The sequence below is a fragment of the Mytilus edulis genome, chromosome 5 (assembly GCF_963676685.1).
Source record: "Mytilus edulis chromosome 5, xbMytEdul2.2, whole genome shotgun sequence".
NCBI lineage: Eukaryota > Metazoa > Mollusca > Bivalvia > Mytilida > Mytilidae > Mytilus > Mytilus edulis.
The window spans coordinates 3,765,776-3,779,751 of NC_092348.1; the positions used below are offsets into that span (position 1 = coordinate 3,765,776).

The window sequence follows — 13,976 nt, forward strand, 5'->3', positions numbered from 1 at the left end:
TCAGCAATAATTTGCACAAAAGTTTTTGTATGTAAGGCGTTGTTTTCAACACCAATATAAATTTATCTTCACAGCAATTCAGATGAATTAAAAGATAGCACAACTGGGTCTTAAAAAGTGCTCAAAACAGTTACATAATCTATGAATACTACAAATTAATTTGTATCACTTTTGCCTTTTTTTACGTACAACATAATTTATTTTCTATGTTATTATTTAGTGTACATCCTCCTTGTTATATCTGAGACTTAATTGTCTGTTATAATGTATATATCAGAAGTGTCTGGTATAGTCATTGATAGAGCTGCCCCTAATTATCTAAACTTTCTGTCAGAACTGTTTTGAGATGCTGGTTTCTAAGCAATACTTCATGGACAAAATGTTTAGTGTGATTGATAGACCATCATTTTAAAATTTGTATCAGTTCATTCACCTCCTGTTTTTACATGTTTTGGTCAGTATAAGGATATTACCAGTAGCTACAAACGATATGAACCACAAGGCTGTGTAATGGTGAGTGGCTTTTTATATAGATCATTTTGTCTTGTTTTATTGCAGGTACAGTTAAATATTGAATAAACACACAACATCCTTACTATTGATTGTCATTTGTTGACGTCGTTATTTTACCTAAAGTTCTTGTTAAAATCTTGTTTGGTTTGCTACTATTTGACATATGTATACCAGCTTTATCTGTGAGTTAACTGGACAATTTCACTAGAAATGAAAGAGTACAATTTACTCAGCATTCTCAGTCTCTGGGGCGGACTTATGGGATATGGGGTTCTTTTTTGGAACGCTGTTTCTTTGGTTTTTTTGTCATGTCAGTGCTTGTTACTCTGATGAGTTTGTGTCATAAATTGAAACACATTGATACCCTCTCTTTTCAATTTTGTAAATTCAAAAAGTAATGCATGTGTAGCAAACAAAAGTTTAATTATACGCGTTGGTTCAGCAAGGTATACATGACGATGGGATTGAACGTTCAGGAAGCATCGACTGCCTCTGGGAAATAATGGTCTGTTTGATAAGGGCAAATTTGTTGCCTTTCATCAGGTAACCTACGGACCCCCAGCGGTTGTTACCGGTGTTCTTTAACGTGCACCAATCGTACCAGCCATTTTAAAAAAGGGCGTTCCCAACCTAGGACAAAAAAGGGGGGTTCCAACTACATGTTCCCATTCAAATGCATTGATTTTCCAACAAAAGGGATTCTAACCCCCGGAACACCCCTTTCTCTCCCCTGGATCCGCCCCTGCCACCCTCCTTACACGAAGTATCAGATGTAATGTGCCTATTCCCTATGGACTTTTTTTGTTATGGAGGTATGGACTGGAACCCCGCTAATTTCGGTTAAACAAATCGTTGAACGTTGAAGAATTCCAGCAGACTAGTACTACATACGTGGTCAACGTCCGAATCACTCTAGCACAGTGTATTGTGTTTCTGGCAACTATAGCAACATTTATTTTGAACATCTTGTCTATAAAAAAAACATCATGAACTCAGGATTTGTCATGCAAAATTGTAATATAAACATTAGAAGTCAGACACAACCTTGAACAAATTCTTGGCCATCTTTATATCTACAGAGAACTTTGAACTATATTTTTTTTCAAATAGGTCAGGATTCAGGATATGTTGAAATATACTTTTTTTTATCGGTTTTGATTAACAAGGATTCTAACATACCATACCTATATATTACAACGTCCGCGAATCCCTTTAGCGCAGTATATTATGTTTTTGGCAAATACAGCAACATTTATTTTGAACATCTAGGTAGGAATTTAGTTTTCTCTTTGCCTATAGAACATTACGAACTTTGGATTTGTCATGCAAAATTGTAATATAAACATAAAAAAGTCAGACACAACCTTGAACCAATTATTGGCCATCTTAATATCTACAGAGAACTTTGAACTTGAATTATTTCAAATAGGTCAGGATTCAGGATATGTTGAAATATACTTTTTATCTGTTTTTATGTACAAAAACAACATACTTAATAAATAAACATTAAGATAGTATCGAACAAGTATATCATACATTTCAAACTACCATACGATCTCAAGATAAGAAATGTATATGTCTGAAAATGATCTTTCAAATCCAACTTGTAAAGTGATTGGTTGCACGTCTTTGAACTACTTATAGAATAACTGGCGTTACCATTTCCAATGATGACTTCTACGTCATTTGCTCTCTGATGGAACTTAGTCTTTTTGGCACTCGTACCATATTTTTTTTTTTTTACATAGGCTAAGCTTTACTGAGTGGGCGAGACTATCCTCCCAGTTATACGGAAAGTAAATACTTTCAAAGTTAAATAGAAACAAAACAAAAACATTATTTGTGGTTTTGGAACGATTTTAACTACGTTTTTTTGCTCCTTTATGTAAACAGTCTGACAAATTTATATTAGATAAAATTGCAATGTTAAGAAATTGCTATTATTTGTCTGCGTGTGTCTTAAGAGTTGCTAGACTAATATTGTTGTTCAAGTTTAAAAACATTTAAGTAAAAGGTCTCAGAAGAAAACAAATTACACGTATGTCTTATTTATTGCATTTATATTAATCACTGAATTCTCTTAATGCCGGATTCAAACCAGTATGTATGATATTACCCAGTATTGCACAGTATTTCCCGTTAATTAACACCCAGTAAAATCCGTGTTTTCCCAATATTGTCCACTGTACTGTGCAATACTTGTATAAAACCCTTCTTTTTTTGCCGTGCATACCAGTTTGATAAAAAGTGTATATTGCTGCAGTTTTCATGAGACTATTGCGTTATCAATGATTATGACAATAGATATGCATCAATTAATAAAACTTCACACTTACAATTCTATATAAATTAGCATCAAACCTATTTCAGAACTTATTATCAAAATTCAAAGTTATGCAGATCAAGGATAGAATCACATGGAGGAGATAACTTAATTATTGGTCAGTAGTTTTGAATTTGTATAAATTAGGAATTTGTTAATATGATAATCCATCTTAAAATGTGAAATCAGAATTAGAATGTTCCTTACATTGTGTTGAAGTTACGTCACATGTCTTAGACGAAGATGACCTCACGACCTTTTTGATTTATTATTATTGTTATATCTAAGAATTATACAGTGTGACTCACATTTATATCATCTAAGAGAAAAAAAATAGTAGAGAACATATGTTCTTTAATTATCTTAATAATTATCCGCACGTGCTGATTGCCGGGAGATGCTAAATTGATGAGGGATTAACTTGCTTCAGTTCCTTTCCCCGAACATCACTAACCAATATCACCAGACATCCCAAACAGATACTGACAGTTTGAAAACTAACAACTGTGGAATCTTTAGTGCAGTAAAATTCACAAACCACGTGATTTTATATTCCATTTCTAAAGATATTTACATTTCTTATCAAAATATTCTATTTTCCTGTTGAAGATTTGTTATCTAGTAGAGTATGAGTGATGAGGCTGGGGTAATCCTAGACAGTCGTCATCACTTTCGGCCGAGCGCTCGGCACAACACGGAAAATGCATTGGAAGACAATACTATAACATTAAGGATGTAGTCGTGTGACTGAAAACTTTTCTATTCTATCAGCGGACCAATTGTTTTATATATTATGTATCGTAGCCGATTAAATTATCCAAGGGATACTTTAAGGAAAACTGTAAGTGTTTAGATATTATTATTTTAGCTTGTATGTTATTAGGTGGTCAGTTTCATTTTCCCACCGACGACTGTTGGGCATCATAAACAAAAGTAATAGCGGTCACTTTATTATTGTTGACATCATGAATCAACGATGAAAAAAACTTTTGAATTTCCATTTTGTTGAATATGTATTAGTTTCATTAAACCCTTTTTTGAATCCAGAAAGAACAAAAGAAGCCCCTTACTGCACTTTAAAAGGTTTACTCTGGAGCAAGGATTTGTATATCCTTGTCTGGGGATAGATAAGTTTAACTTAAAATTGTTTTCTTTGAGACGTGAGTATAATGTCAGGTTGACACTTTATCTGTTGGCACAACTTTCCATCTTATTTATAAACAAAATAGACAAAGCATACACGTGTAAAGACATTCTTATTCTGTCTTATAACTCTTATTGAAAATTATTGCCAGTATATAAAAAGAATTCCTGTTTATTTAGGAGCAATTTAGAATTAAAAAAACTGTCTTGTAATATTATAATAATGGTATTTCTTCTGCGTCTCTATGTTATATAGTTAACAGCATGATGATTTGTAATATTCTCTAAAAGAATTACATGTTCTACATAAAAAAAACTACATTAATTAAGATAAATGGTAAATTATAGAATTATCTGGTCAATTTAAGGGGTTACTATATTGACATTAAGGGGTAACATTGTATGTAATAGCCCCCCATCTGGATATTATCAGTGACAAGATCATCTAATTAACCTGTGTGTATGTGTATGTATGATACATGTAATAACTGTGATATCATCCCTGTAGTGCAGTTGGCATGTGTTATATGTTCCTGAGTAAAAACATATGTAACATATTTCTCTGACATATCTCCTATTTGTTCGAAACTTATCTTTTAAACCATGTATTATTCATGTAAGAGAACGGCAAATTGCAAATTTTCATCAAAACACTAGTGTATATTTTTTCTATTTTAATACTTTTGTATCCAGCTATTTTAATCTCAATTGCTAACGGGAAAATTTTGTGAAAACATGATTTTTTTTTTTTATAAAGTTCCTTATTGAATGATTAGGGAACCACCATTTAACTTCGAAAAAGGTTGCGGCTTTTTCCTTAAAAAATATTCTGATCCCCAATTCGAAGACAAAAAAAATATTGTGGTCCAGCAGATGACAACGAAAAATATTCTGAATACCTTATAGTATTAAATGTTTCTGGTCAAGACAAAAAACAATACCCCCTTAAGGCCGTTTGAAGTTAAATGGTTGCTCCCATATATCTGTTTTTAATTGATAAACTTATAAACAAAAACTCAAGTAAATTGTTTGTTCTCTTACTCTACATTTATTATGTATACTTTGGTCATTTCGTACAAGTCTGGTAGACAGAATGTTTCATGTGAGACAAATAAAAAACCAATAAGTATTGTATGCCAAAATCAAAACTGAAAGTAATACACCATATGCCTAGTTTTACATTTGAAAGTACCACACACTTTTCCATTCGTGTTTTATTTGTAACATTTAAAAGGGGAAACTTAGTCTGACTGGGTCTGGTATATGAAACAAGTATCTGATAATACTGTATTAATTCTTACTTTATCTAAAAATCAGATTGTTTGGATAGAAATCAAAATTGGCTCTTACTTGAGTTTATTTGTTCCATTGAGTGCCAAATTGTGTGATCACACTGATAATATTATCTTTTACTTATCAAAACAGCAAATACGTTAAAAAGATAAGAAATTCTGTTGTGGGAGGTGGATTAGAAAAATGGCGAAAGGTGGATTAAGGATGTTTCTAAGGGAAGACAGATGAATTAAAGAAATTGTCATGTTTCTATATTAAAGAGATTGTCATGTTTCTATGGGATAGGTGTACTAAAGAAATTGTCATGTTTCTATGTGGAGAGGTGGATTAAAGAATATGACAAGCTTCTATGGCGAGAGTTGGTTTAACGAACAGGTCAAGTTTTATGGGTAGAGGTGGATTAGAAAAATGGTCATGTGTCTATGGGCAGAGGTAGATTAAAGATATTGATATGTGTCTATGGGCAGAGGTGTATTAAAGAAATTGTCATGTGTCTATGGGCAGAGGTGGATTAAAGAAATTGTCATGTGTCAGGCTATGGGAGAGAGGGGGATTAAAGAAATTGTCGTGTTTCTATGGGGGAGAGGTGGATTAAAGAAATTGTCGTGTTTCTATGGGGGAGAGGTGGATTAAAGAAATTGTCGTGTTTCTATGGGGGAGAGGTGGATTAAAGAATGGTCATGTTTCTATGGAGAGATGTGGATTTTCCTGTATTTATGTCGATAGTAGTAACATCAGTTTGTGTGTGCTGAATTCTTGCAAATATGTCTTTTCCTGATATTTGTATAAATAACTTTGGGCCTTTGAGTACAAGTTTTTTGTTGGATCGTGTTATTCGTGAAAGTATAGGCCACATTGATCTCTACTGTTCAGAAGTCACTGCCGTTTAACTCTTTTATTTAGTTTCAATATCGTCCTGATTAATTAATAAACCAGATTCAAGCTGGAAGCCACTTTTAGCAGCCAATCAAGATAACAGCCACTTTTTTCCAGCTTAATAAGCTGAAATGATAAGATGTGTTATTATTGTCAAATGATAAAACTTTCCACCAAATAATTAAGCATAAAATTTAAGAGGCGTAGTTTGACATCCATAATTTGACGAATGTTATGAACTTAAAGAGACATGCAGCATGCATAACAACCAAGTTTAACAACCATACCACCAAAGGAAAAATGAGGTGTTAGCATTTAAATGGCGGTCATAACAAGAAAACACAAATAAACCATGAAAAATATACCAAAAAAGTTTTAAATCGTGTTTATAGTCAAGTCTCCAGTGTTTAGTACGAAATTGCACGGTCTTTTAAGCTAGCTGTAAATACCAGTGAAAAGGAAGATTTGTTATGTCTGGGATGTTTTAGTTTAATTTAATGATGTGGTAAATTAGGATTATTTTATACGTAGTAATGTTTCGCCTGATTTCCTAAACGTGTTATTTCAAATCTCTATATATAATACTTAAATCTCAAGCTTTACTTGTATCTTAATCGAATCAGCGAATCACATGTATGTGATTAACAAATAGATTAGGGATATGTTGGCATTGCTGTTTCCATGAACGTGGTGCTGTAGTATAAAGCTGTTTGGTGCAAATCCATGTGAAGAGAAATTACATAATACTAGTTGTTGACTTGTGGAACAACAAGTAAATATCAGCTAGACGAGTACTATTTGTCTACCGTTTTGTTTTTAAATATTGGTAGTTGTTGACGTCTAGAAGCATTTTGTTTATTTTCTATGTTGGGTTGCTATTCCATTGACGTCTTACATCTTTCCAATGCACATTGGGTGGCTGTAAATGTCTCGTTGACGTCTACCTTTATCTCCTTTACTTAAAATCCAAACATGGTTGTATAGAATGCCAAGCTTACTGTAAAATATATAATAGAACACAGCTAAAGATGTTTGGGTCTGAAAAATTAGTTATGAGAAAAACACATGGAAGGCCCTGTTGGTATATACATTTATGAAATACCAAACAAATGATGACAATTAGGCGGTAAACTGGACCCCTGTTATGTTCACTTATCGCTACACTGACCTTCGGTGCGAAGCTATAGATAGAACGGAGGACCAGTTTAATTAGGCAGTGGGTTTTCTTGTTTGGGTCTCTGGATCTTTCAATGTTGACATTTTACCACCGGTTTATTTATGGTATAGGTTTTGTAATTTGTTGAAGCCCCTTCTGTGACTTACATTTGAATACTTCCCAGTCATTTTGTCTGTGAGTTGTAGTTGTCTCATTGGAAATTTACCACTTCATATTCCGTTATTTATATAAATGTTTATCATGACTAAGTTTCAAGTTGATGTTGTCGCATCTTTATGATATACTACATTAAATCTAATACGAAATGGACGTAATTCATTGGTTGTCATTTGTTGATGTGTTACATAATTTTTGTTCATTCTCATCTATTTTCATAAAATGAGGACTCAGGCCGTTAGTTTTCCAGCTTCAATTGATTTAAAATTGTCAATCCTGGGCCTTTTATTTAGTAGCTGAATATTCAGTACATATGGGATTTGCTCATTGTTGAAGGCCGTAAGGTGGCCTATAGTGGTTAATTTCTGTGTCATTTGGTCTCTTGTAGAGAGTTGTCTCATTGTTAATCATACCACATCTTATTTTTTTTTTATAAGTAATCGCATGCAGCTCGAAAAACTTTAATTCTCTCCCGTTATCGTAGATATGCAGACAACAGTTTCTATGTATCACACATACTAGTATCTGTCACTCATCAATCGTTCCACAGTTGCATGATACTTGTACATTTATTTTGAAAATGTCCGTTTTTATATGTCAATTGAATTCCTTCAAGATTCGTCTTACATTTCGGTTAATTTATATAAGATTACATGAACTTTATAACAATCTGAACATCTTAAATATCTTAGGCGTCTGTGCTGCTCTCATGTTTGTTGGCGCCTTGTTCTATAGTCGAACTCATATCTTGTTTTAGCTTCTTTTGAGAACAACGCCTTTCCTGACGGTTGAAATAAGACTTAATCGTCTATATTCTTTTATATTTCTAATAAAAATATATGACTAATTTATGATTTTTTTTAAGAATGCATTATACACCCTTGTTGCACTTAATTGTACTTTTGTTTTTTTGATTTCTTTCCAAGTACAAACCATAAAGAAAACATACACTGGTGTGTGTCAATTATCAAAATTAGAATTTGAAAAGTGTCTAGAAATGAAACATTAATTTACAAAATGACAATTTGAGACGTATTTAAGGTTGAAATTGACACTAAATAAGATGTTTATAAATTTACCCGGGGAGAAAAAAATAGTAAACATTCAATTTTGAATATACATGTTACCGGCAATAAGTGAAATTAGGCATTAAGCTTAAACGCGTTTATTTAAATCAGTTATATTTAATTTATAATCCTGGTACCTTTGATAACTATTTACACCACTGGGTCGATGCCACTGCTGGTGGACGTTTCGTCCCCGAGTGTACCACCAGCCCAGTAGTCAGCACTTCGGTGTTGACATGAATATCAATTATATAGTCATTTTTATAAATTGTAACAAAACTTTGAATTTTTCGAAAAACTAAGGATTTTCTTATCCCAGGAATAGATAACCTTTTAGCCGTATTTGACACAACTTTTTGGAATTTTGGGTCCTCAATGCTCTTCAACTTTGTACTTGTTTGGATTTATAACTATTTTGATCTGACCGTCACTAATGAGTCTTATGAGAGGACGAGGCGCGCGTCGGGCGTATTAAATAATAATCCTGGTACCTTTGATAACTAATTAAATCCTAGGCAATAAGCTAACACCATATACATCACTGTTCTTATTTCCGAGAAAAATGGAGTTCAAATATAGCTTATGACATGTTTTTATATACAATCACCCCTATACTTTCATGGAATCGAAGGTCCTTTATGATAGAAGTTCCAATTAAAGCTAATATTCTGGTCAATTATTTCCACTAGCTGGAAAGAATATTACAGTATTTGTTCCTGACGGAACAAATGTTATACAATATTTGTTCCAACAGAACCATTATTTATAAAATAACAAGTTAAGGCATTTCTGTTACGAGTTACACACATTTTTATCAGATTCATTTTCTACAATCTCAATGTTTTTTTTAAAGTAAAATGTTGTTTGTCTATCATGTGTATTTACCTGCGACTTCAATGTGTTTTGTACACAGCCAAATCTTTTGGTATCCACCCATTTATTTATATTTACCTCTAGACAAAAGTTGATGTTTAGAATTTATAATTGTTTGATGGCCACAATCTTAAAACACGTTAAATGTCGTTGTTTATTAGAATGAACTATTTGTCACTGAACGTTTTTAAACCAGCAATCAGTGATCGAATTGAAATTATAAGTAGGACTACTGTTTAAAACATACTTGCTTATCATGCTTATAAGAATAACTGGGATTTTGTTTTCTGACTTAGGTATGTCATTTCAAAATAATAAGTGCACGAGCTTACTTTATAGAATAATAATTCGAATGCGATGTACAAACAAGATTAAAAGAAATGCTTTGAAATATAGGTTCATGGTTTAAACGTACTTAAATCACTGTCATCAGTAAAACATATTTCAGCTATTTCATGTAATATGTATTTATACTTTCTTTTTACAAGAAATTACTTCAAGTCCCGTGTGTGGTGTTTTGAAGTTTTCATCAATGTCGTCGATACATATTATAAATTTCAACGAAATAACTGATTTATGAATGAATGTAAAGTTTTAAAATCATTTATTTAGATTTTTTAAAACTCGCTTTTATTTGGTAAATAACACTTGGTTTTAAAGTTTGGAAAATATATTTGCGGAAAGCAACTAAAACAACTCTTTATGTTTAATATGTATCATATGTTTTTATAATTAAACGTTTTGTCTATCTGGTACACGCACCTGCTTTTGTACTTGTATAACTGCATCAAACTAGCTCTTTAAAATCTGAGGATCCTTAAAGGTTTCTGGTAGATAAAAGTGTTCAAATAATTTTACAACAGCATCATTATCTTTTTACATGTTGGACGATGCTAAATTTTCAGATTCGCGTATATACTTACAAATGTAGAATCATGTTCGTGTGTTTCCTAAAAAAGTTGATTACAAATTAAAAGAACAAATCTGGCATACGAATTAACGTAAAGGTGACGGATAAATATATCGTCTGCATCTCCACAGGTTTTTTTTTCTCTCAAAGTAGGAAATAAAAAGTGATGAACAACACCCATTGGTGGACTCCGGATTTGTTTTTTTTGGTCGGGTTGTTGTCTCTTTGACACATTCCTCTTTTGTTGTTGTCTTTTTGATACATTCCACATTTCCATTCTCTATTTTATATAATTTTCTCCATGGAACTTGATGTCCTAATCAGGTCATATTTGTAGTAAAATAAATGTGGTCATATATGTATTTTTTTAACATATTTCATTGATCGCCACTTTCATATAATTATTGAATATAGTCTTGTTACTAAAAGGTGTCATACATCATTTAGAACAAATAACGATTTGTATGTTAAAATGTAAACATCTCGTTTGTCAACGATGTATAATGAATTTAATTAATAAAAAATGTATGAAACATAAAAAACCGGAGATGAGAAAACATCATTATCATTTTGTTTGTTATTTTTTTTAAGGCAATTAAGGAAAGTTAATGAAACATTATAGTAATTATTTAATTTCTCTCGCCCACTGTGTACTAAGGAAGACAACTCTGTATTTATTTCAATTAACAGAATCATAAACTGACAACATTTTTGTGTGGATAAAAGCAAAAGAAAAAGTTGACAATATGTTCCTAAAGTCACAAATACAAATTATTGTCGTTATCAATGAATTTTCTTTGTATTGAAATCATTTTATGTGTAGAAAGGAAGTTTGTATGATGACGATACTTGTCTCTCTTTTTTTTTATATTTGGAATATTGCCAACGTCAGTCTTAGTGATGACCTCATCAGATACCTTTATAATGAGCTACCGTCAAATAATGTTTTCAGTTGATAAATTCTTTCTGCCCGCGTATTACACGAGATGTAAAACGCATATGAAATGATTAAATACATCGGTATTTTATTTAGGCTGCATACGTACATCTACTACAGCTACTATCAATTATATCTTAATTAATTATCACATAGATTTACACAGAGTAAAAAACAACCATAGCAAGAGTACAGTTTCAGTTAATATATGAAAATTCTCTCATTTCAATGAGTGGATTTAGTAGGTGAAGGTAGCCCTCCCCTCTTTCTGGGCAAACATTGTTATTTTAGTGACCTTACCCCCTTATACAGATTTTTATTGGAATTTCTGTCGGAATTGTTTGCTTTCGTTAGTGTCTTATTCGGCTGATTTTATTTTGTTGGACAATCTTATGTTCCCTGTGTTTCCCGAGAACTTCTGTTTTGTTAATATAGAACCCGCCTCGTATTCCCCGTACATACAACTAATGGTGGTGCTCAATTGCTACGATTTTTTTTTTTGAAGTTTTCGCAGTATTGGAGCATTCGAAAATTTGAATTTGAATTCAATCTATAAATTTTGAATTCAAGGTTTGATATTTTATTTACCTTCTTTATCATGTGCATAATGTCATTGTTAAACTCATTTAAACATATTTCACTTTTCACTTACAGGTTCATTAAAAGGAAAACACAAAAATGAGACGAGAAAGAACGGTAAAGTAACTTTGATGTTGTCATTTTTTCTTCTATTCTTATTCCCGGTCAATAATGGAACACACCATGTATTTACGTCCTCTAATTGACCACCAAAGCACTTTTGTCACAACATATCACACAATTGTCATTGGAACACACCATGTATTTACGTCCTCTAACTGACCACCAAAGCACTTTAGTCACAACATATTACACAATTGTCATGCATGCAACATTCGACATAGCACATTTTCACATAATAATTCTTGAATTCTTGCAAATGTTTTCTCCTCTATTTATTCTTGTGCTCATTGTCGTGGAATAATCATGTGATTTTAAACAAAAAGCCTTTCACATACCAACGTCGTAATGTTAATACTATGAATCGTATTACTACTATAATGTTTAAATATATCTTTATAATTTCTGTGCTGGAATATAATGTATAACTGTAGACCTTTTATTCATTTGGGTTTGTAGTTTTTCATGTTGGCAAAAGCAAAACTCTACTGTATAATTTGTCAGTGTTTTCATGTCTTTCTTTACCTCTATAGTTACCGAGGACAAAAGCCAGGACTATAAATCATATCATAAAGTTATCACTTCATCGACCATGTTCGAATGTCAATACTAAACGTCATACCAAAAGTTATTACTCCATATAGTCTAAGGTGAAAATTCAGAAATAAATATCATATCATAAAGTTATCACTCCATAAGTCAAGGTGAAAAGTCAGGACTTAATATTATATCATAAAGTTATCACTCCATATAATCAAGGTGAAAACTAAACACTAAATATCATATCATATTTAAAAAAATATATTCCTTATAATCAAGGTGAAAAGTTAGGACTAAATATTATATCATAAAGTTATCACTCCAAGTCAAGGTGAAAAGTCAGGACTAAATATCAAACCATAAAGTTACCACTCCATAAGTCAAGGTGAAAAGTCATGACTTAATATCATACCATAAAGTTATCACTGCATTTGTCAAGGTGAAAAGTCAGGACTAGATACCATATCATAAAGTCATCACTCCATAAGTCAAGGTGAAAAGTCAGAAATAAATATCATATCATAAAATTATCGCTGCAAATTTCAAGATGAAAAGTCAGGACTCAATAACATACCATAAAGTTATCACTCCATAAGTCAAGGTGAAAAGTCAAAACTAAATATCATATCATAAAATTATCGCTGCAAATGTCAAGATGAAAAGTCAGGACTAAATATCAAGCCATAACGTTACCACTCCATAATTCAAGTTTAAAAGTCAGGAATAGATATCATATCATGTAGTTATCACTCCATAAGTCAAGGTGAAAAGTTAGGACTAAATATCATACCATAAAGTTTCCACTCCATAAGTCAAGGAGAAAAGTCAGGACTAAATATCATATCATAAAATTTCCACCCCATAAGTCAAGGTTAAAAATCAGGACTAAATATCATACCATAAAGTTATCACTGCATTTGTCAAGGTGAAAAGTCAGGACTTGATATCATATCATAAAGTTATCATTCCATAAGTCAACGTGAAAAGTCAGAACTAAACATCATATCATAAAATTATCGCTGCAAATGTCTAGATGAAAAGTCAGGACTAAATATCATACCATAAAGTTATCACTCCATAAGTCAAGGTGAAAAAGCAGAACTAAATATCATATCATAAAATTATCGCTGCAAATGTCAAGATGGAAAGTCAGGACTAAATATCATACCATAAAGTTACCACTCCATAAGTCAAGGTAAAAAGTCAGGACTAGATATCATATCATGTAGTTATCACTCCATAGGTCAAGGTGAAAAGTCAGGACTAAATGTCATACCATAAAGTTATCACTCAATAAGTCAAGATCAAAAGTCAGGACTAAATATCATACCTTAAAATTATCACCGCAGCTGTCAAGGGGAAAAGTCAGGACTAAATATCATATCATTCAGTTATCAATTCGTCTGGCAAGTTCAAATGCAGGATTTAATATATAAATAGGTTATTACTGAATCTGCCAATCAAAAGAA

The 13,976-nt window shown here is 32.1% G+C and overlaps 1 protein-coding gene across 32 annotated transcripts in view; it reads left to right on the top strand.

The window, feature by feature from the left end:
* Nucleotides 1-306: 306 nt before the first annotated feature.
* The window catches only part of LOC139522788 (FH1/FH2 domain-containing protein 3-like), an 83,794-nt gene continuing 70,124 nt past the window's right edge, over nucleotides 307-13,976 (top strand). For 19 of the 32 annotated variants that reach the window (XM_071316316.1, XM_071316314.1, XM_071316310.1 and 16 more), the window contains exon 1: nucleotides 3,107-3,677. In XM_071316316.1, the coding sequence (XP_071172417.1) occupies nucleotides 3,630-3,677 (48 nt within the window). In that variant the 5' untranslated portion in view covers nucleotides 3,107-3,629. Of the gene's footprint in view, nucleotides 514-3,106; nucleotides 3,678-11,922; nucleotides 11,965-13,976 lie in introns of those variants that run through there. The other 13 variants (XM_071316313.1, XM_071316319.1, XM_071316321.1 and 10 more) reach the window with 6 other exon arrangements.